Source organism: Thunnus albacares, chromosome 6 (genome assembly GCF_914725855.1).
Source record: "Thunnus albacares chromosome 6, fThuAlb1.1, whole genome shotgun sequence".
Lineage (NCBI taxonomy): Eukaryota > Metazoa > Chordata > Actinopteri > Scombriformes > Scombridae > Thunnus > Thunnus albacares.
In genome coordinates this window covers 2,798,546-2,823,526 of record NC_058111.1, presented here as the reverse complement: position 1 = coordinate 2,823,526, position 24,981 = coordinate 2,798,546, and the positions used below count along the sequence as shown (strand labels likewise).

Here is a 24,981-nt window from a genome sequence, read left to right as displayed (position 1 = left end):
TTCCATATGTCAGTTGTTAATTTCTGTCTGTGTATTTGCTGCCTCTTTGATGTTTTAGTTTGCATATTTTCCTGTGTAGGGTACTAGTAACTCACTAGCTTATGAATATAAAAAGATATATAGGTATAAAAATGGTTGTGGTTGCGGTGTGATGTGGGAGGAAGCCAAAATGCTTATCTCTAACATTCAGTAAGTGCGTCACTGCTAATCAGAACATCTGTTGGTCCCTAAAATAGTCAGTGTTGGTTTCAGTTTGATGGGAAAAGTATATTTTTGGCATCATGTCCCCCTCAGAACAACACAGTTTAGATGTTTTTCTGTTTACTCAATCATGTAAATCACCGTCCCTCAGAAGACTGCATGAACGCAGCCCTGCAGTACTTTTAGTTTAGTTTCGTTTCAGAAATGGACTGAGTGGAGCAGGTGGTCGGCAGGCAGGATGAAATGCAGAATATTTATTAAATAACTCAAAAGACTGAAACACAGGAACAGTGTAAACTGATCAGACTATGACTCAACAAAATCTGAACTGAAAACTGGACTTAAATACACAAGTGATGATTACAAACTGAACACAGGTGAACGAAAGAAGACACAGGTGAAACACATGAGGTAATCAACAAAGGTGAGAGGAAGTAAAATGTAACAAAACACAAGGAGAAAACATTTCCATTATTATTCAAAATAAAACTGTAACTAAACTAAAAATCCTTACACAAACAGAAAGTCCTAGCAGGATGTGACAGACTCAAGACTCAAAATTATGACATCATGTTGTATAATAACTAAAATAAAATGTTCATATTGTCTTGCCTTCCATCTGTCTAAACGTGGTTGACCCGTTATCAGCTAGAACCTGATTGGCTGCTGTGAACAATGAGTCATTGGCAAGCCAGCTGATGAGCCACAAAGAGAGGAAGTCTATGTTTGACTGAAGTCTTTGTTTTGAATGACCAGAGAATGTTTTAATGAAGTGTTTTACTAAATATGTGCTTACAAGAAATCAAATGCTTTTGCTCAAAGCCCAAAAAGAAAATCAGAAACCAGTTTAAGGAGCGACGTAAGTGGAAACTCCCAAGAATAAAGAGGAGGAAGAGGAAGAGGTGGCAGCGGTGACAGAGTCCTCGGGGTTTTCAGGCGGGAAAGTAAAGCCAGATCAGAAATAACATTCCTTTTCAAAGAGATGATTATCTGCTAGAGTAAGATGATATCTGAGCTAAATGATAAATGTGGAGAACAATGTCCCAACATACAACAATTAAGCCATCAGGGAAGGACTGTGTTGAGGAAACAGGAAGTTGTAGTTTGGTGCTGAGGAGAGTAAAGGTGGAAGTATATTTTAAACAAAGCAAGGCCACCACAGATAGAGACTCACTGGTGAAGAAAGTGGAATAATATAAAGATGGATGTAGACGTTGATTTCAGTCGAGCCGGTTTGAAGCTCAGAGTTACAGCTTAGTTGGCACCATCGTTTCCTTTTGGAGCCAAGACTATAAATAAATAACTCCAAATAAGGAGCGCGGAGTGTTGTCTTTCATTCTCTGGAAACAAAGCCCAAGAGGATGTCTTCAAATTCAAAGATATCCAGTTTACTGTAATAGAGGACTTATTCACATTTTCACATTTGAGAAGCTGGAATCCAAAAATGAGGACAAAATGACTCAAACAGACTACCAAAATGGTCGGCTTAGCTACTTTAGCTAAATTGAGCTCATGGGGCAGCTATCATAATCAAGTAACATTAAACTTAGTGAAATGTTGTGATAATATCGCAAGTATGACTACTATAAATAATTGATCAAACCCCTTAAATGTGTCTCACGATCAATAGAAAATGAATAGAAATACCTATCAGACAATGAAAAATAAGTGATTTTTATCAACAAGAAGAGAAAGAGGAACCTGTGATTGTGTTTCATATCGTGGGTTTGATACGTGATAAAGGTCTTTGCATTATTAATAAACATAACGTAGACAGCGTGGGGGAATATTTTACTTTCTTGGCACATTTCTTCTTCTGAGATTGAACCTATGTCCTTGACTGTGAAATCGTGGCACCTTGAAGGCTTTTACCAGAAATGCTCTACCAGTTGCACAATGAACAGGTATGTGTGTTTGTTTGTTTGTGTGTCTACAGGTGACACGGGGAATACCTGTCACTATCATAATACTGAAAGCGAATGGGCGTAGCTGTTGGTGAGTCACAAACTTCACTATTATCAGGTGGCGTACACACTAAATCACTCAACTCAACACGGTTTCCTGTGCAGCTGGAGATTTAGAAACAAACTAGGCTGCTGTGGAAATCCCTAAGACGTGGTTCAGCTCAGGTCGGCTCACTTGATATTGTTACTGCTCCTATCAGACAAATGACGTCCTTCAACTGGTAACGTCACTAAGATACAGCCCTCATTTATCAAGCTGCAGCCAGACACACCTTTAAAGTCAGTCTGTGTTTGTAGACTCTTTCAGATTAGTCTGATGACTAATTTTGTCCCCCATCACTTCTATTGTAAATGCATTATGAAGGGATCTTCTAATGGTCAGTATGAACAGGAGGAATGATTACAGCAAGAAAAAACAGCTTTAATGCTCATTTGGGCTGCTGAAAACTGTGAACCCGTCCTTTAAAGTACATATAAATAAGTAGAAGAAGCTAAGATTTAACAACACAAGTTCTAGATTTTGTGTGAAACCAGCAGTCTGTTGGCTGTTGTTTGGTCCAAACTGAAATATCTCACCAACTATTTGATGGATTTCCATGAAGTTTTGAGGTTGAGATGTTTTGGTTTTGAGTGGAATATCTTGAGAACTATTGGATCAATTGCATTGAAATATGCACCAGATATTTATTTTATTTATTTATCTATGCACGGTACGTTGGCTGAGCATATTTGCTCTTTTACAGCAACACCCTGTTAACAGAGGAGGGACAGACTGGAAATACATGATAACAACGACAAACAGGATGACAAAATTGTAGATGGACTGATAACGAGTCTATTTATGAAAGTTACTGACTTCTTGTGTACAGATGCAAAGTTTGGCTTGACTGTGGCAGCAGAGGAAAGTTCAGGATGTAATAAGGGTTCATCACATAGAGACCATTTATATCTACCAAATGTATTTTACATTCTGACCACTAGTTGTTGAGTTTTGCTTTGGTCCAAAGTGTTGGAAAGTCCTGACCGGCCAGAATTGCCATCTTTGGCAAAGAAACAAACAGCTTCAAGGTAACCTCTCGCTTCTCTCAGTTTTCCTTGTGATCTCAGATATGACATTGCAGGTTAATAGGTTTTATATCATATCATTCATCCAGTTGCTGGTCTCTCAGCTTCTTCTCTCCTCTGTTGGGCAGGAATTTTCTGTCTCATTACCAGCCTGTCTAGACACAGTGGGATGTTCCTCCTTTACTCCGTCTCTCTCTCCTGTTGGAGGCTCGACTGCAAAGCGTCACCTCTCATTTGTCTCTAGAAACAATGGCACAGTTATATAACGGCATTCCTCACATATTTTAACAAAAAAAATTGGTTTTAACGAGACACATTTTCAGGCTTTTTGTCCGCAGACAGGAGGTTGGTCTGTTCAGCACAGTCACACTGGGAGCTGACCAGTACAACCAGTCCTGTGTAACACTTATTAAACCTGAGAGGGTGTTCATCACAGAGCTCTCTAACCTGAATATCTGGGGATTAAACCTAACCTGAGCCAAAAGGGAAAGTCCCAACATTCACACTTTGGGTATTTGCTAGTAGTCAAACGCCTACTTACTTGACAGATTTCTGGTTAGGGGACATGCTTGAATAATGAGGCCACATAGATGACAGTTGACAAGGTTAAAAGTGTACAGCTGCTCTGTGAGGCTCTTCTCATGGTATTTATCATGGTCAACATATTAGTTTAACATGTTAGCATGCTAACATTTGCTAATTAGCAACTGAAGCTGACAGGAATGTCATTAGTTTTGGTCATAAACCAAACAACTGGACAAATTCTAACCTGATGGTGGTTCTTGATGAAAAAGTCACCAAAGGAGGATCACTAAAGTTATTACAATTCATCCTGAGGGGAACATAAATGTCTGTATGAAATGACAATCCATCCAATAGTTGTTGTGTCATGGTGAGTAGCAGGAATGGACCCAAACGCAGAGACCGAAGGTGAAGCAGGTCTGAAGAAAACTCTTTATTTGGAGCGAGCAGCAAAAACAAAAGCTGACGGAACAGGAAGTTCGGGCAGACATCTAAACAGAACAAACGATCCAACAAAGACTGAACAGAAAACCGGGAATTAAAAACTAACGAGGAGTTGAGGTGCAGGTGGGGAGCTGGGTGGAGAACTCAGGGGAGGGGAGTGAGGTGATGAAACAGGGGGAACACAGGGATCAGGGCAGGGCTGATGAGGCTAACACAGGGCAGGTGTGGAGAGAAAAAAAAAACAGGTCAGGGAGGGGTAACGCAAAGCAAAATGAAAACCAAAACCTAGAGAAAACACAAACTCTCAATACAATCGTCCAAGAATAACCATGATGACAACACCCTAAGCTAACCAGCAAAGGCAGTCCTCTAAACCAACCACCCAAACAGAGGTGTAACACAGGAAATCCCAAAGAACACAAAGAGTCCAGAGAGAAAACAGAAAGTCCAGGCAGGATGTGACATGTTGAGATATTTCAGTCTGGACCAAAGCGTCGGATCATCCAACAGACCCACGCTGCCGTCCGCCGAGCCGAGCTGCGTTCAACTGAGAGACATTCTGTAGGTGTACGATACATAAAAGTAGCATAAAAGCTTTTTCTGTAAAGTCACATATTTCACTGCTTATAGTTTAGTGCATTCTTATCAGTCTAAGGACAGATTTTTGATATTAAGTGATGGTTCTGTTTAAAAATGAGTGATGATATTCATGCTGAGTTCAACATATCATAAGCTTCACCTTCTTTAAAAAGCCCAGAGACTGTGTATTTTATTAATCGTGTATGTTGGGTTAATTCACACTACATGTTTCAATCCTATGACCTCTGACCACTGTGAGCTCAGGCTGAACATTTGATTGAGCAGAACCCTCAAACAGTTCTTCTTCCTCTTCTTCTTCTTCTTCTTCATATGGATTTCCAGCAGACTAGATGTCTTGCGGCACATTTCTGCCTCTCACAGGGGGACCGCCCGAGTTTGTTCATTCATTGACTAAAATAATCCAATGAAGTTCTACTGAAACAAGAAGCCACATTCTTTGTCAACAAACAAAAACACATTGTTGTCAACAAAAAGAGGAAGGCAGTTTTAATTTTAGCCATTTTAATTTGTACAGAAACCACCTCAGAGCTGGGGCTTCTTCTCAGTTCTCTATTTTGTGCCTCCTTATCTCCTCTCTTCTCCGTCCTCTTGCCTGTGACCTGGAAATCAATCTCAGCGCATCATGTTTAAGGATGTCTCATTTCCTAAAATGCATCTCGAAGAGAGAGGAGCGAGGAGAGAGGAGGCTTGCTGGAGGAGCTATAAGCGAGGATACACAGGTGTATCCTTTGCGGAAGTTTTTCGACACCCGTGATGTATAGAAGACGCGTGACACACAGCTGGAATATACTAACCATTTGTAGCGTTAAATAAAATATAACACTGTATGACATCAGTACATTCTTGTCATATTATGCCATGCCATGTGTCTCCTCCTCGCCTCCTCTGCTTGCATCTCAGGTGGGAGGGACTAAGACTCTGTCCACGCAAGGCGCTTTCTGATCTGCGCCATGTTTGTTATTGTTTACTTCTGTACTCGCACAGGTAACTTTATACCGACCAAAATTTTTGACATGCCAGAAATCCAGCTGATCATCTGAGAGCCAGATCGCTGATCGTTTCAGGTGATGACGTCGTGACCTCAAACTGTACGTGAAACGACGACCAGTCTGATAGAAATTCAGCCCCATTCTACAGTTAGTCCGAGGCGACCGACTCAGGATTAAAATCTGGCTAATCTGCAGTGTCTGCCTGGTTTCAGCTGTTCAGTCTCACCCCAGCAAAAAGCAGATACTCTGTAGCTTGAGCCAGTCTTGTGAGGCAGCATCATCGTAATGCCACGGCCCGCTCAGTAGTCCGCTGTCATCCCTATTTACCCAGCTCCACTAGTTTCACTGTCCTTGAATCCTGCTCTCACCCGAGCAAAGAGCAGATACTTGGCGACTAGTCTGGACTGGTGTCACACAGTAGAGCTAATACTTCTGCTCCGAAGAAGCGGAAGTGTGCGTCAAGCATGCCTTCGTCGTTCTGTGTGCCAACACTCTGCTGTCTTCCTCGTTGTTTGAAAACTGTGGCCAGTTAGTCTGAAGCTTTGTTGACAGAAAGCAGTTTCAGGATGAGTCTGGTGCATCATAAAGGACCGAAAGTCAACAAAATGACATCAGACTGCCTTTAAGAAGCTCTGACACTGGACTGACTAATCTATAATTAGCTGCCTTACCAGAAATATTTCAGTTTGAGGAATTGTGTCTGATTTTTTTTTTTACTATTGGTTGTTGTTCTCTATGCGTCCATTAATATCCATCAATGAACCCTGAGCCATTCATCTTGTTACTGTCACCTGTATTTTAATATTTTAGAAGCACTCTCTGCAGTCTTCTCTGTCTACCTACAGTTTTTTATCATGTTGTATTATATCACACCTCCGTCCTGTCCTGTTCTGTTCTGTTCTGCTCTGCTCTGTTCTGTGTCAGAGCCAGTAGGTGGTGGAGGGAGTTTGGGGGGGGGTCAAAGTTCACTCAGCCAGGAAAACTTCATTCATTTCCTGCTGGATGTCTGCCAACACAGCCTCTCCCGCATACACACACACACACACACACACACACACACACACACACACACACACACATACTCTGACATGCTTTCGGTTTCATTGGTTGTGGCAGTCGGGACAAAAGCTCAGCGAGGCTGAACAGCAGAGCAGAGCTGCGGCTGCGATTCATAAATCCATCAACACTGATCACCTGTCAATCAATCAGAGTGGGAGGGGCTCTAGTTTTTATCTGGGGGTAACCTGGTTTCAGACCTTTGAATCTCGGCCCATATCTCTAATCTTTTTCTCTGCAATTGATATTCACCTTTTTATGAAATGTAACCACAATCTTTCTCTAACTTTAGCCAAATGTTTTAACCATAGTTTATTTAACATCCTGTAACAATACTGCAGTTGCCATGTGCAAATATTGTAGAAAGCAAGAATTTTCAATATTGACACTGAACATAATCTGCACAGTTACGTAATATTGACATCCAGGGCTCGGTGTTTCCACAGAGACTGAGACTGTTCAACAGCAGATCCAGTTTTTAATCATGGAAACTACTTCCTGTCAAACGCTGGAGGCTACTGGTATCCCTTTTCAGCACATGTGCACCATCATGAACTGTCAGTATCTATTTTCAAGATAAGAACATTATACAACTATTTATAAGAACATGTGTTCCTGTTTTACTGCTAACTGGGTCCAAAGTATCTGAGTGTATTTTTATCAAACTGCTGCCATGAAATAAAACAGTGATCCAGCTTTTGTTACCATGTGTAATGTTGCGTGTTATGACCGGATAAAACTGTCTAATAACAGCCGAGAACCGGAGATAACTGCAATTAAGGATTAGTTTCATTATTGATTAATCTGTTGGTTATTTTCTAGATTAATCGATAAGTTGTTTGGTCTATAAAATGTCAGAAAATGGTGAAAAATGTGGATCAGTGTTTCCCAAAGCCCAAAATCACATCCTTGTTTGGTCCACAACACAAAGATATTCAGTTTTCTATCATAGAGGACTAAAGACCTCAGAAAATATTCACATTTAAGAAGCTGGAATCAGAGAATTTAGAAATAATAATAACTTTATTTATATAGCACCTTTTTAAAAACAAAGTTTACAAAGTGCTTTGACAGACAAAGCTAAAGCAGTACAATGCAAAGACATGAGACAGAAAACAATAACAGATCTGACCTTAAAAAGATGGCGGCCGAAGGCAAAGAAAGACAATAAAGAGATGATAAAAAGTTTAAAAGACAGATGATCTAAAGACAACATTACATAAAAGCAGGTCTGTAAAAATGGGTTTTAAGAGGTGATTTAAAAGAAGTTACTGATTCTGCAGCCTTATCTCCTCAGGCGGGTCGTTCCAAAGTCGAGGGGTCCTGATGGAAAAAGCACCTTTAGATTTAAGCCTCGAACAGCCAGAAGGGCCCCAACTGAGGATCTAAGGCTGCTCATACGGGGTCAACATATCTGTTATGTAGCTTGGAGCTTCAGACCCAGACGTGCTTTAAAAGTGATCAGTAAAAATCTTAAAATCAATTCTAAAACCAACAGGGAGCCAACGGAGAGAAGCCAGAATCGGGTTGATGTGATGTTGTCTGTTAAAACCAGTAAGAAGCTGAGCTGCTGCCTTCTGAACTAGTTTGAGGTGGAACAGGGATTTTTTTGTGTTATACCGGAGAGGAAGGAGTTGCAGTAATCTAATCTAGAGAAAATTAAAGCGTGGATGATTTTTTCAAGGTAGGAACGGTGGAGCATTGTCTGGAAATGGTTCTGATTTGGAGGAAGCAGGACTGGACAACTTTGTTAATGTGTGGTTTGAAACTTAGACCTGAATCGAACAGTACTCTCATAAAAAAAATAAAAAAAACTCAAAATGATTGAATTGATTATCAAAATAGTTTGTGATTCATTTACAACAAGGAGTATTGCCTGTACGTTATTATGTACCCACAAGTTTTTACATATGTGCAAAATAAATGTAATATGGAAGTTATAGAGGAAAAAAGGGTGAGGTAGAAGTGAGAGTGAGGGCAGTGCAAAGGTAACAGTTTTTAAATAACATGCAAGTTACTCACTTGAAATCTTGTTTCTTGTGATATTAGGCTGTGATTATGGTTTTGCACGTAAATGCATCTGCACGTCTATGAAGAGAAGGGTATTATGAGTAACTGTGGGTTTGAAACAGAGAAGAATAACATGTAAACATCACACTAAATGTCTGCAAAAGCTTTTTTTTTTTTTAGAAAAGGCAGCATTCAGAAGTATCAGCTGTAAAGATGAATATAAATATTTCAGATTTTCTTGGAAGTTTTTACAAACTTTCTTTAAAATCCAGAATAATTTTATGCTGTAACCTGATCAGAGTATTCCTGGTTGTATCATAGTTAATATGAGACTGTGTTGACAGGAAGAAGGAGAAGATGAAACTGAAGCAGAACTGTTTTCTGTTTACTATTCTGCTCTGTATTTGTTCTTGTCTTTCCTGCAGATCTGTGTCAACACTTAAACTGTCATCTGCGTTGACGCCCACAATGTCGCCTGTCGCGCCACCACATACCCGTCGTGCCTGCACTTTCATTTTCAGATCTGCAGAAGCCATAATTGAAAGAAGCTGAAAGGGGTGTGAATTCTAAGAAACGAGATCGAAAGGAGCAAACAGACGGACGCCATGATGGATGAGTGACAGGAAGTAAACAGAGACAGACGGAGTGAGTTCACGTTAGCTGACTGAAATCAACACGTTTTTACATATTTTTAACTTTCCATACTTCATTACAAATACAAACTCAATAGTTCATTTCAGAGAAAGTCAATTTATTTGACAAACTCAAGGTTTAGTGTGAATAATGTCACAGTGCACCACTACATAATAACACATTTTATTACATTTTCCCCCAAAAAACAGACAAAACACAGCGTTACAGGACTGGTTCATAAAAGAAAAAGAGGAAGCACTTACATAATAAGAGACACAATATTGTGAAATAAAATTCTTGGTACATGGATTCAGTTCATGACCAGTGTTCCCAGTTCAGTCATTTGTTGTTTGACGGCCATTTGTGGGCATGCGTGATGACATCAGCTCGTCTGTAAGTTAGAAAAACAACGTAACAAACGAAGCGTTCAGAGCAGGTTGAAGCCCTGAGTTTTGACTTGCAGGCAGCATTTCTACATACGTTCACTTCAAACTTTGACCTTGTTTAACATCCAACAACATAACAGTATAATAAATAACTGAAAATCAAAAAAAAGCATTATATGATCCATTTAAGCTAACTGCTACAAAGCTAACATCAAGCTAGCAGAGTCACAGATAACGCGGCGTGCTCAACAAATTAATTAATTACACAAATTACAACCAATCAATATCATCTCAGAAGCATTAGCTGTGGTACTCAGGAGCTCAATTCAACATACAAAGTACATACAATATACTTTTACCTACAAAAACAAACTTACTATGATATTATAACTGAGCTTAGAGCTGCAATGATTAATCTATTAGTTGTCAACTATTAAATTAATCACCAACTACTTTGATAATCGGTTAATTGTTTTGAGTCATTTTTTTAATTCAATTCAATTCAATTCAATTTTATTTAAAGTGCAGCATCACCATACAGCATGGTCCCAACACACCCAACATACAGCAATCAATTTACAATAATAACAATTAAAAGTGAAACAACAACAATAAAAACATCAATGTTAAATTGATGTTAAAAGGTGATGGGCCCGACAACTTGTAGTGAATGCACTTCACACTTAAAAAGAGTTAAGAAGAAACTTTCCAAATTCTCTGATTCCAGCTTCTTAAATGTGAATATTTTCTGGTTTCTTTAGTTTCTATGACAGTAAACTGAATATCTTTGTGTTGTGGACATTTAACAAGACATTTAAGGACGTCATGTTGGACTTTAGGAAACACTGATCCACATTTTTGAACATTTTTTGACATTTTATAGACCAAACAACTAATCGATTAATCAAGAAATAATTGACAGATCAGGAGTTTGGAGTGCAACCCCTCGAGTCTGCAGGGGCCCAGCAGAGGGTGCTCATGTGACACACCAGTCCCAGTGGTTAACTAATAATAATAATACATTATAACAACAACACTACCAACATAAAATGGTAAATAACGTCATATAAGAATAGAAAGGTGACCGATAATACATTAAATTCACAGTAATAACAGCAAGACATGGTTAGTGATGGTGATATTGATATTTCTTCTGTAAGTCCATGTTGATGCAGGATGACGTCACCAGAACTGTCCAATCGGTGAGTTACCTGCCAGTCCATGTGACTTCATGTTTACTGCAATTTGTTAGTTTGTGATACATCAGAGTGGAAACAAAACAGACCAGAACTAAAAGGCAACAGTACATCATCTGTTCCAAATGATTGGAACACATACAGCGAACTGAGCTGAAACAGAAAAATACCTAAAAAAGAACAGGACGGGTCCAGCCTGACCTTCAGTACTGAAACTGTTCATGATGCAGTGAGAGAGAGAGAGAGAAAAGAAACAAGCAAATGGAGAGCAAATTGTGAACTTCAACTGCAACAGCTCTTTATTTAGATGAACAGCGCTGATAAGTCAACTGTAAATGTTACCAGAGAGGAATGCAAACTCTAAGCCTGCCAATTCAACTCTGTGTGTGTGTGTGTGTGTGTTTGGAAGAAAATTAAACTGGGTCAAAGTCCAAAGGGAGAAGCTGAACTACAACTGATTAAGCACCAACAGTAATACTAATAAAACTGATAACACTATTAATACATCTACTACATCGCCGCTGATACCGTATAGGCCTGAATATCAGATGATTTGTTTTTGTCTTTTTACAGATAAGACACTCTGACACTCGTACTGGTGGGGAAAGTTTTCCTGAGATGCTATTAATCTAAAGAGAAGAGAGTCCTCGTCCTTCCATTAAAGGACGAGTTCACAGTTTTTCAAGTGTGTCTTAAAACAACAGTCAGGAGCCTAAATGAACATTAAACCTGTTTAATATGAAGCTTCAGCGTCCAAATGAGTCAAATCAAGTAGATATCTTTCAACGTTACAGCCTCTACTAGCATAACACAATCTCCAGTTGAATTGTGGGTAATTCAGGCATCAGGTTTTGACAAGAAAGAAGAATGTATGATATGAAACTGTCTGTCAGTGCTAAATCTGTGGAGTAATCTTTTAACAAACATGTGGAATAAGAGACAAAGCTGCAATAATTGATTCATCTGGCCACGTGGATGCTGCAGAATGAGCTGTGAATACAAACATGATAACAATATTATGAGATTATTAGATATTATCAGAGCTTTATCACCGAAAACTGCTGCTGCTGCTGCTGCTGCAGAGCACTGAAGAGAACTGCAGAGTTGGACCATCATTATGAGTGGCATCTTTGACCTTTATTGTATATTTTAGCTACATAAAAATATCGATTAGTGCAGCTTTAAACATCTAAATGAATCTATTCATGCATTTTTCAACTGTTTGATGTGGCCGCAATCAGCTGCAAGGCCTTCATGCTGACAATAATAATCATGGTATTTGTCTGCATAAACAAAGGATCAATGACTGAATGTTTCCACTCTGGAGAACTGCACACAGATGTAGTCCATCACAGTGAGGACTACAACTGATGTTAAACATTTACAGTCCATAAAAAAAGATGAAAGCATAACCCATTACTAAACCTAGATCCTTATCTAAACTACAAATCCAAGCCAGCACTGACAGGACTTCAGAGGACGTGTCTGTACTTGTGTTTTTATGTGGAAGTGCCTCCATCTAGTGTCCGTCAATAGAATGACAGTGTGCAGTCAGTTCATTTATCAGGTTGCAGCTCCACTAAGTCAACACTGACGGTAACCTCTGTGTTAACATTAACAATATGAACATTCTTCTACATCTACATCTGCATCATTACAACCTGCTGAAAACACAAGAAAGACAAGACGACGGTTTATAGAAACTGTAGATTCACGGTCATTCAAAGGAAATGAAGCACTGTGACCTCTGTTGACTCTGATGTTATTGGTGTCGTTGTTTTTGTTGATGAGCTGATTGGATCCTTATTAACTTAAAAGTTTAGTGTTATATTTTTCAAAAAATGCTGCAGTAGCAGCTGACTGATGCTTTAACACTTGATGCTTTGTGATTCACTCTTAAAGGATCATTCTGGTGATTTTCTATATTTTTAACTCTTGTCAACTTCAGCTCAGTCTCACATGACGTAAAAACAGCATGAAACACTGACAAGATGTTTTTAATGGAAAATAATTCACCTCTTCTTGTAAAATAACTGGAAAATGCTTTATTTTATATATCTGACTCATAAACCTGTTGTGTTTTCTAACACAAAATCTCTTCTTTAACGAGTCACATTCATTTATATTCAAATATTTTTTACACTGCTGAAGCTCCAGCTGTTCAGTCATTGAGGTCTTTACAGGTCCAGCTTGTTCCTAAAACCAGGACTCGAGTCAGACCTGGAACAAATGAAATCCAGTTTAATAAGGTCTGATCCTGTAATGTTTCTTTCTGAGGATTAAAGTACACGTCTGGCAATTTTCTTTATTTTCCTTATTGTCAACAAATCTCATGTTTGGATCCAAACCAACAATGAACTGATCTACTAACAAGTATTGTGTGTGTATCAAAGCCTGATATATCTTCTTCCTCCATTGTTGTCCAGAAACTAGCCGTTTCTAAACAAACTAACGTGACCAAACTCTTCATAATGAAGGAACGTGTCACCCAGTACAGTGGTGGGACTCACTGACATGTGTTTAATAGTTTTTGGACAACAACGGAGGATACACACGCAATACTTGTTAGTAAACATACCACAAAAAGTAAGGAAATTTGTGTTTGGTAGATTATTTCTCTGTTGTAACAATACCGTTGGAAAGCCTGTTTATTCCCCTTTTAAATGGTGCCACATTTGTAAGGAACATGCATTTGTAGGATGAGCAGCAAAGCTGAGTATGCGGGTTGCACCCATGAAAAATATGCCAAATCTTTTCTGCCAATGCCCAACAGCTTATTTTGCTGTTGCTATTGACTCTTGTTTTGAGCCTCTGGCACCCCCAGGTGCTGCCAGGAAGCCTGCCATGACTGCCCTTCACCGTCAGGCCCGTTTGCGATGGTGTCGACAACACGTGCACTAGAATCTTAACATGTGGGGGAACGTTATGTTCAGCAATGAGTCCAGTGTGGAGAAGACGCAGAGAACGCTAGGCTGATTGCTGCACCGATAGAGTAACATCTTTTGGTGGATGCAGTGTGATGGTGTGGGGCATCTCCCTCACTGGAAAAACAAGGCTTGAGAGATATCAAGATGAGATTCTGCAACCAGTGGTAATCCCATATCTCCACAGTCTGGGACCAAACTGGGTTTATCAGAGACTACCTCCAGAATCTGAGAGTGGAGAGGATGGAATGGCCTGCCAGCAGTCCTGACCTCAACCCCACTGAACACTTGTGGGATCACAACCACGTTGGCTGACTTGCGACAAATGCTGGTTGAAGAATGGGATGCCATCCCACAGCAGTGTGTGACCAGGCTGGTGACCAGCATGATGAGGAGGTGCCAGGCTGTTGTGGCTGTGTATGGTTCTTCCACATGCTACTGAGGCTCCTGTTTGTTAAATGAATAAATTGTTAAATTGTCAATATGCCTTGTTTCTTCAATCAAAGTTCAATCATCCAATCCACCAAACACCAAACAAGAGTCAATGGCAGAATAAGCTGTTTGGCATTGGCAGAGAAGATTTGGTATATTTTTCATGGGCGCAACCCACATACTCAACTCTGCTGCATGTTCCTTACAAATGTGGCACCATTTAAAAGGTAAATAAGCAGGGTTTCCAACGGTATAAGATTTATTGCCAAGAAGCATTTTTACAACAAAGAAATAATCTACCAAACACAAACATTTCCTTACTTTTTGTGCTGTGTTTAGATAGAGATTAACAGTGTGACATCCTCTTATTTTTATATGTTTCTTTACTTTTAGGAGCATTAGGATGTTTGGTGAGTAGCTGTAACATTTCTGTAACACTTCAAACACAAGTCTGAACTGAATGTGTCACGTGAACATGAAGGCTGCAGCAGCACAAGGTTAAATAAACACAGACAGAAAGAGATTAAATGCATGTTTTTTTTTCTACCCTCTGAGGGCTGCTGTAATAAATGGATCACTAATTATCATCTCTCTACATTTTAAAGTTTTATCTGCACTAACTGCAAAGCATTGTTTCTATAATTTCCAGTTGGTCTGCTGTAGCATTTATCTTTTCAAAATACATCATGAAGTTGCAGTGCGTCTGTTTTGGGGCATGTCTAGGAAGCCCATTGGTCAGTGAGAGCCTCTTAGATGAGTGTTCATTGGCTTAGCAAAGTGTCTGTCACGGGCCTGGTGGACGGCTACAGTCAGACCAGGGTGCAGCCGGCAGGACACAGAAAGATAAAGTCAGCCTGCAGCTACAGACGGCAAACTGCAGCTATACACCACGAGAAAAAAATTAAAAACAAAAAGTCAGGTTTGTGTTTCTGCAGCAGGATGGGCTCCAGCAGCTCCAGCATGAACAACATCCCAAACGCTCAGGAGCTCATAGAAGAAACCGGCTGTGAGTTGAGATTCTTTGGCTTTGGTTCTTAAAGTTGTGAAAAATATTTGGCAGGAACATGTTTGTGGAAAAAAAGGAGAGGAGGGGAAAAGAAGGAGAGAAGAGAGCAGATTAGCTCTCTTCTTTAAAATGAAGGAAAACAACTTCATTAATCATTTTATAAGTATTAAAACTATTTTAGAATATCTTTATTAAAACTCTCTTGAGTCTGTGGGGTCTGTCGCACGGCTCTCAACGATCAACATACTTGCTTTAATCCATAAAGTCACATATTTCACCTTAATTTCAATATATAGCTACATAGTCTGTTCCCTAATGTACCATCACATGTAAACAGCCGTGTAAACTGACTGTAACAGTGTTGTTGTTGTCTGTGCTGATGGATGGTAACAGCTGTGAAACATAAAGCCAAAACACAACACACAGAGAGAGAGAGAGACGGTTTCCTGCTGCAGGCTACAAATAATCTCCTTAACAATCTGATGAAACATCCGTATCACACCAAGCAACACATCACATAGCGAGTTTATCAGAGCATCTCAACATGTCATATTTATAATAAAATGAGACATTTTGCGTAAATATGGATAAACTTCACTGCCTCTGTTCTGTATCAACTGCAAAGTTTGTTTTTATTTAAAAGACACAAAACCTTAAAAGGTTTAATTACAGTTTACAGTAAAGGAGGCTTCAGTTATGCTGCAATACTGGAAATGAAACACTTGGAAACACATGATGCATGGATTCAGTGATCTGTATGTTTAGTCGTAACTATTTGAACTCTTGGTAATATTATGTGTCTGTATGTATGTATGTTTTTCACTTTGTATGTTAGAGCAGCATTTTGTGTGTAAAAGGACGCATTTAGTTTGAGTTTTACACATTCAAACACACTGAAAAGAAATCATAAAATACTGTAATAACATTTACAGACAGAAAATATACTTTTAATGACTCCACCAGACAACAACATACATTTGACTTCTTATTTGTTCTTTATATTGTTTGTGCTTGAATTATAAAACTCTACAAAAATAACATAAAAGTACTTTTTACATGTATGAAAAATTATTTACTTCCGTTGTGTAAAATCACTATAATTTTCCTAATATTTCTCCATGGATGTCTGGTAAGGTTTTGCTCATAAATAAATAATTTTGCATTATGCATTAATGTATTTTTCATTTCTTTTAGTGTCAGAATTTCACTTATAGCAGCCTTATTGCACTCTGTTAAGTGTATTTGTGTATCTGTTTATTTGAAAAATGTTTTCAAAATTTTATTTTAAGCAAAAAAATAAATAAAAAATCGTATTTAAAATGAATTCACAGACACTAAGTCAAGTTTAAAAGAAATAAATCTACAATAAATTAAGTTAAAGATTTAATTTAAAAAGAGTAGCAACGGTCTGAGAGAGATTATGTTATTTACAATGATTTCTTACACCTTTAATAAACTACTGGAGCAGCAGGTGGAAACAGTTGGTTAGAAGTTTCAATTTTCAGTTTTCAACATTTCTATCAGATCGTATTATGTTTTTATATGTCGCCTACTCAGCCTTCATCTGCAGATGCTCTCAAAAATGGAAAGTTTGAGCTTCTTTAGTTCTGTTACAACTAAAACAAACTTAATCTGCTGATGAAGACCGTGTGATGCGGTCGAAAGCTCCAGAACAGGCGAGTTCATGGCGTCAGGAATGATTTGACAAAACTGAGAATGAACGAGTTAATGGACAAAAACACCAAGAAAAACTTCTTATACACTCAAACTATCTGTTAAAACCACATTATACCAATGCTACTGTTTATGTGCGTGTGTGTGTGTGTGTGTGTGTGTGTGTGTGTGTGTGTGTGTGTGTGTGTGTGATAGCAGCACAGTGAGCGTTGTTGAACTCATCAGTGTGGTTTCATCTGTTGTTTATCTCAGTTTCTTGTGTCGACACCCTGAAACGTCCTCACTGATACAGACGCTGTGCAGGTTGTCAACAGACAACACTAAACACTAGATGTGTTTACTGTTGTATTACAGTAGAATATTGTTTTCATTCATTCATTTAATTTATAATTTTATTCTTTGTGATTTTAAAGGACCATACTGCTGTTTTTAGCCCATTAAAGTACATTTTTCTTATTGTGAACAAATCCAAAAACCAACAATGAATTAATCCTACAAATCATTCATGTCTGTGTATCCTGACATAGTCTGTGTTTATTTTTGTATGTGTGTATATAGTTTATCATATCAGACATTCATCCCACATGACACTGCCATATTTCATATTTCATTAAAAAATATAACAAGACACCTTCATATAACACATTTATAAAACATCAGTAATAACATTATATATATATATACTTCTACTTTCTTTCAAAAAGCACACAGATTTGTACAAAATGTCAAATAAATTGTGTGAACAGCAGTTGAAAGAAACGTAGTTGTGAGCAGGAGCTGGACACTCCGGCGTCCAACATTTCAGATTTTGCAACGATTTTAAAACAAAAAACAATTAATCTTTTCAACAACATCTATGTTTGTTTAAAGGGTAATTCTGGTGTTTTTTTTTTTTAAATATTTTTTTTCTTGTCAATAAATCTCATGTTTGGATCCAAACCAACAATGAACTGATCTACTAACAAGTACTGTGTGTGTATCAAAGCCTGATATATCTTATTCCTCCATTGTTGTTTAAAACTATTAAAAACACATCAGTGAGTCACATCGCTGCACTGGGTGACTTGTTCCTCTTGACTTAATACTGAAGTTTTTTGAGAAATTTACAATATGAACACAACACAAAGTTCAGAGGTTGTGCTATTTAGCGCAACAAGCTAGCAAACCTGTAAACAGAACAGCGTTCCTGCACATGCTCAGTGGCGTCTGAGATTTGTCGACAAGAGGGAAAATACAGAAAATCGCCAAACATGAGACTTTTGAAGTTTTCTTCTGTGTTTTATAAAAATGTCCTGATGCAAGAAAAATGGTCTCTGCTCACAAATACACACAGTCTTGTTAGTTAACAAAGTGAATGTGAAGCAGTGCAGCAGAGATGTGATTCAGTGTGTTTCCACCTCCTGCAAACAGACAGTATCTGACCTGCCGCAGTATGAACCTGTGAGGACTGATGATGAGGTATCGATTAGTCTGTAATCAATCAAACGTTCTCTGTGTTTCAGTCTCTGCGGCTCACATCCTCCGTCTGTACGAGAGGTTCGAGTTTCTGGACAAAGACCAGAGAGGAGAGCTCAGGTTGGTGGACGGATGGATCATTGTGTGGAAAAATAATTAATATTCATATTAACATCCTGAAAGAAAACATGAAGTTTGTTGTCTGAAAATACATTTGAGTTTACTATATGGACATGTTTTTTTGACAAAAGTGTGTTTATTTTCAGACTCTGCATCACAAACATTTTGGAAAACTCCAGTAAACCTTGTTTTTTTGTTGATTTGAAGGTGAAAATACATCTGTGCGTCTCGGCCGGCTACATGTAGAATGTCTGTAAAGGTTACAAAGATAAAACAGTTAATGTAGAAACCAGCGGTGGCAAGAAACAAAATACATTTACTCAAGTTCTATACTTAAGTGTGATTTTGTGGTACATTTCTTCAGTATTTTTGTGTTTTGCTACTTTACATTTGAGAAAAATATTTGATTTTTTACTCCACTACATTTATTTGACAGCAGTAATTCTTGTTACTTTTTCAGATTAAGTTTTAAATAAAAAAACATATGATCATATTATAAAATATTATGAATTGTTACTGCTTAAACTACCAAAGAGTATACCAAGCAGTTAAACGTAGCTCTACTTCGACCAAGTACAACATAAAAATACAGCTTACATTGTTAATGCATCAATAATAATGATCCAGTAAACACTGACAGAGGCCATTCTGTACTTTTACACTTCATACTTTATATACATTTGCTTTTATTTAAGTAAATTATCTGAATACTACATCACTGCTAGAAAAAAACACATAGAACCGTAGAGGCCACCAGGACCTGCTGACGCCTCCATCAAAGACAGTTCACTACTGATCCTACTGATGTCGCTGTTTCACAACAATACGGATTATTACAGGAGCTGAGTGTTATGTCAGATATAAAATATTAAGCTACAGTTCACATTTGCGATCAATAAATATATAACAGATGTCAGGTGTGATTGGTTATAGAGTAGATAGATGGAGTACTTTTTAAATCTCGATGAGAAATGTGGTTTTTACGGCAGCAAAGCCACATACATCATGAAACAAAAGAGAAAAGGCTCTTGTGGGAAGAAACAAAACACATTACAAGAGCATTGTCGATTGCGGTTTTTGTGTGTATATATGATGTTAATTTACTGACAGTTCTCTGTCTGTCTCAGGCCTGAGGATTTCGAAACAGTTCGTGAGTTGGCCTTGAACCCTATCGGAGACAGAATCATCGGCGCGTTCTTTTCTCCCGGGTACAACAGTCTACATATGTTTCTCTTCATAACACACACACACTGCTGTTATTCAAGTTTTAAACTATAAACTACAGAATTTCCCTTTTCTTTTTTTCGACCACCCAGGCAGCTGTTTGCTTCAGTTTAACTAAACCACCACAGGCATATTAAACTAGATTTTACTGCTGTATCTTTCACACATGATGTACAGACTGGAGGTCAAATTAAAGGAAAAACCAACATAAAGTGTCTTAGAAAGGTGTGGGCCACCATGTGTTGCTAGAACAGCTTCAATGCACCTTGACATTGATTCTACAAACTCTACTGCAGGGATGAACACCATTCTTCCAAAAGATATTCCCTCATTTGGTGTTTTGATGATGGTGGTGGAGAGCGCTGTCTAACACATCAGTCCAGAACCTCCCGTAGGTGTTTGGCTGGGTTGAGATCTGGTGACTGTGAAGGTCATAGCGTACGATTCACATCATTTTCATACTCATTAAACCATTCAGTGACCCCTTGTTGCCCTATGGATGGGGGCATCCTGGAAGAGACCACTCCCATCAGGATAGAAATGTTTCATCATAGGATGAAGGTGATCACTTTGTATGGATTAGCAGTGACCCTACCCTCAAAGGGGACAAGTGGACCCAAACCATGCCGGAAAAATGCCCCCAACAGCATATCAGAGCCACCAGATCCCCTCACTGTAGGGGTCAAGCATCCAGACATGTACTGGTTTTTCCGTTAATTTGACCCCCGTCTGTATGTTGTTGTTTGATTTGGAGGACTTATTGCAGAAACACTGAATTCTTCATATGAAGTTAAAACAAACTCTAGTTTTGAGGGTTTGGATTTGACAGTAGTGGTATTATAGAGCAGTTTATGGTTTATCCTGTGTTTGTTTGCAACTTTGAACAGGAAGCAGGAAACATTTCCCTTTCCTCACTCTCTCTCCAGACAGGAAACGGTGGACTTTCCCTCCTTTGTCCGAATTCTCGCTCATTTCCGTCCGACCGACACAAACCGACCCAAAGATGGGATGCAGCAGGAGCCGGTCAACAGCAGCACCAGGAAACTCAAATGTCAGTCCAGTTTGTTTTCTTCTGACCATCCATCAATACCTGTCCCTCTCTCTAAGAAAATGACATACAAACTGAAAAACTGTGTGTGTGTGTGTGTGTTCAGTTGCCTTCCAGTTGTACGATCAGGACAGAGATGGAAAGATTTCCAGAGTGGAGCTTCTCCAGGTTTGTAACTGTTGCAACTCGTCATTGATAATCTGCACAAACATTAGAAACAAACTGCAAATGGCTCTGTTCCCATTGATTTGAAACACATTTATTTGACAGCGTGATATGATTACTTCACTACCCAGCAGTGTCCTGGTTTAGATATTTCATATTCATAGCAGAAAACTTTCTTTAATAAATACACAGTAAAAACATCATACAGGAGTATAGTGGAATCAACTAATATTTTGTCATTAAATTAGATATATAATTTTTATAATTTCAAGTTAATTGACCTAAAATTTAACTTTTTTTCTATACCATTTCAGAACTTTATGTGTTTTTCTGACTTGAAGTGATGAGTTGAGTGAACTGCTGAGATTACTCAACTCATTAAATTAAGTTTCTAAAGATGTTTCTTTAGCATGTTAGCAGATTTCCCAGAAGTTAAAACTCTCTTAAATGACTCAAAATGACAACACCAAAACCCATGACAATAAAAACAATGCAAACCATGATGAAGGTTAATATTGAAACCAGTCCCCACCCACTGACTCTACAGAGCAACAGCTGCAACTACAGCTGTAAGTCATTTCACATCAAATGGAAAACTGACTCTGTTAACAAATGAAAGCCAAATTTCATCTTAATAAGATTTACAGTTTCAAACAAAGACTTGAGCAGTTCAATAAAATAACAGATCTAAATCCAACAAACAAAGTCAAGGGTCTTATATAAACATGCAATATTTAGTCTAGATAACTTATGGTGGTGTTAGAAGTATTTGTTGACGTCATGTAAAATTTTAAGGCAGCCCTTTCTCTCATATTTGTAAATTGAGTTAAAGTTACATTTTACATCGCACTCATCCTCTGTAGTCTTAAAAAGTGACTGAAAATTTTGCATCTTTCTCTGTTTTTTAAAAAAGTTTTTTTTTTTTTTAAAAAAAAGGAGCCATAGAAACTTTTCAAACCACTCCTACAGCACAATCCACTTTTCTACTGTCCATTTGTATGATTAGTATTTTACAAACTCCAAAAATGGCTCCAAATATGGGTACATGCACTGCAATGAATCATAGAAATTAGGATAATAGTGCACATTTTCAAACAGTTTATCCTAGACATCAATGTAATTATACTGGAAGGGCAATCAAACTTCTAATATTGGCAGGAAGATATAATTGTGTATCATCTGCATAGAAATGCAGTATAAAAGTATTGAGACCTTTTACTGAAGTAAAGGTGGCAATGCTACAGTATAGTTATACTTAAGAAGTAAAAGTCCTGCATTCAACATCTTATTCAAGTAAAAGTAAAGAGGTATTAGTTGCAAAATGTACTTAACCTGGCTTTTGGTTACAATATTTTATGGGCATTATTTATTTTAATTAATTATTTATGTTATTTTTATTAATATTTAAAACTTTGTTTTTATGTCTGTCTTATCTAGTTCTTAATTTTTTAATCTATTTTATTGTTTTTTATTACATTTTTATCTTTTTATGACATTAGTCTCAGATTATTTTTACTGTTTACATTTATTCTTATTATCTTATTTAGTCTTATTATCAGCCCGTCAGTCATCTGTAAAACACTTTGAATTGCACTAACCTGTATGAAAGGCACTATACATATAAAGCTGATTGTTTGTTAAGTATCAAAAGGGAAAGTATTAATTATGCAAAATGGCCCGACTCAGTGTAATATTACAGATATGCAGTGCCTGTAAAACTGCATTCAACCCTCTTGAAATTATACATGTTTTATTGTCTTACAACATTGAATAAAAAGGCTTAATGTGGATTATTTGACATTGATCAACAGATAAATGTTGAAGTGAAAACAGATCTCTATGAAGTGATTTAAATTAGTTACAACTATGAAAAATATAAAATACATCATCTGTTTTACTTGTAAAATTTAAATCTGAAAAATAACCAAAGCTGTGAAATAAATGTAGTGGAGTGAAAAGTACAATATTTCCCTCTGAAATGTAGTGGAGTGAAAAGTACCTCAAAATTATACTTAAGTACAATACTTGAATAAATGTACTGTTGCTCAATGTAAATAGAGAAAAGAATGAGGCCCAGAATCGAGCCTTGAGGTACTCCGCAGGTACGTTTTGTAGATGAGGAAATGAAGCTACCACAGTTCCACAGAGACAATTTGAACCACTCAAGAGCCAAGCCACTAATTCCAATGTGAGCTCTGATTGGTTGGTTCTGTGACTGTGACAGGTGCTGCGGGAGATGCTGGGGATGCAGGTGACAGAGGACCAGCTGCAGTGCATCGCCGAGCGAGCCATACAGGAAGCAGACCTGGACAGAGACGACGCCATCTCCTTTGATGAGTTCAGAAAGGTGAGAGGATCGACGACTCCAAACTGTCAGAGCTCAGTGAAGACTCTCAGTGATTCTTTTTTTTTTTTTTTTACTGAGTTTTCACTTTGTAAAATCTATTAAATAAGAAACTAACAGATCAAAACTAAACTAGGTAAGAAAATACACTTTTGGGACGTTGATCTGGTCAAAAACAGTACTATCATTTTCAGAAATCTGATTTAAATGAATTTAAGTTTAGGATATATTCCTGATAGTAAAAACAGATGTATATTATTTTTTATTCATATTTTTTTTTAGTATTTAGAGACAGAATAAGCATTGTGACAATATTTGCCTGCTGAATTGACCTGTTAATTCTTCAAAAAATGAAATTAAAACTCTTATGCTTGAATAGAACACAAACTCATATAAATAAAAAACCTTCAATGAAGTTTTATAACATAAAAAAAAGACATTTGCTAATATTTATCAAGACAAGCTTTCATTTACATGTGAATATGTGTTTGGGGAACATGAACAAGATTAACATCAGCTTCCAGTAATGATCAAATATCTTTATTAAAGAGGAGAAAGTAGCTTTTTCAATAATATGTTTAAAAATATCCATGAAAACTTTCACATGACATTAAAAACACATCCTACAGACACTTGAATGCCTGCATATATGGTAGGAAAAAGATGTAATATACCTTTTATAAATTATTTTTATTTTGTTTTCAGTCACTGGAGAAAGTTAACATCGATCACAAGATGAGTATCCGCTTCCTGAAATAAAGACACGTCCTGCTTCAGTGATTCCTGTTTAAGCTGAAGAGAAGATGATCAGACGCTCGTTCTATTTCTGAAACCTGTCAGAGAAGACGAGGATGAAGATGCAGCAAAGTGAGAAGGAAGAAGAGATCGATCAAGCGGGTAAAATAATCTGTAAATGTGAAATAGATGTTGCTTTTGACACCATCAACAGCACTGAAACCATTAAAATTACAGCAAAGGGCATCTTCAGGTGTGTTACCTAAATGACACCGTGAAGCTGAAGCTCATTGCTTGATTTTTATGGAGCCTGAACCAGTGCAAACGCCATCTCCCAGCAGGTGGATTTGACCAACTAATCTGAGCAAAGAGACTATCAGGAATGGTGCAAACTGGATGCAGTTTGGCACAATACCAAGATGTCATTAGTAGGAGGAATACAGAACGAGAAAGAAATAAATAAAATGGACAAGTATGTAGGAGAGATAAGAAGAAAAAGTGAACTTCGGTGAAGCACCACAAATGCACAGAAGGTCAGTTTGTGTTATTCTGACTGATCCTGGTGCCATGTTGGAACATCGAGATCAGTATTTCCCAACCTGTTTGGCTAATGAAGCCTCAAATTAAAGCTACAGCCATGCACATTTTTGAAGTATAACATTAGAAAAGGTTAATAGAAAAGTTTTTACTCTCGCTTGAGGTGGTTTTTGCCTTTTTCAAAAAATAATTAATGCGTTAAATGGGAGATGGAAACAAGTTGACGTAGCAAACATTTAACTCACATTCTC

At 37.8% G+C, this 24,981-nt stretch overlaps 1 protein-coding gene and 1 long non-coding RNA gene across 2 annotated transcripts; one reads left to right on the top strand and one right to left on the bottom strand.

Annotated features, from left to right (window-relative positions):
- Positions 1–2,835: 2,835 nt before the first annotated feature.
- On the bottom strand, positions 2,836–4,408 carry LOC122984239. The gene is made up of 2 exons (XR_006403852.1): positions 4,000–4,408; positions 2,836–3,470 (listed from the first exon to the last, which is right to left on the bottom strand). It is a non-coding gene; the product is annotated as an uncharacterized LOC122984239 (long non-coding RNA).
- A 10,806-nt stretch (positions 4,409–15,214) lies between these two features.
- Positions 15,215–24,902, top strand: chp2 (calcineurin-like EF-hand protein 2). The gene is made up of 7 exons (XM_044354907.1): positions 15,215–15,428; positions 18,605–18,677; positions 19,805–19,885; positions 20,828–20,952; positions 21,056–21,117; positions 23,339–23,461; positions 24,164–24,902. The coding sequence occupies exons 1-7, from the start codon at positions 15,362–15,364 to the stop codon at positions 24,215–24,217; spliced, it is 585 nt and encodes a 194-aa protein (XP_044210842.1). The 5' UTR covers positions 15,215–15,361; the 3' UTR covers positions 24,218–24,902.
- Positions 24,903–24,981: the final 79 nt, after the last annotated feature.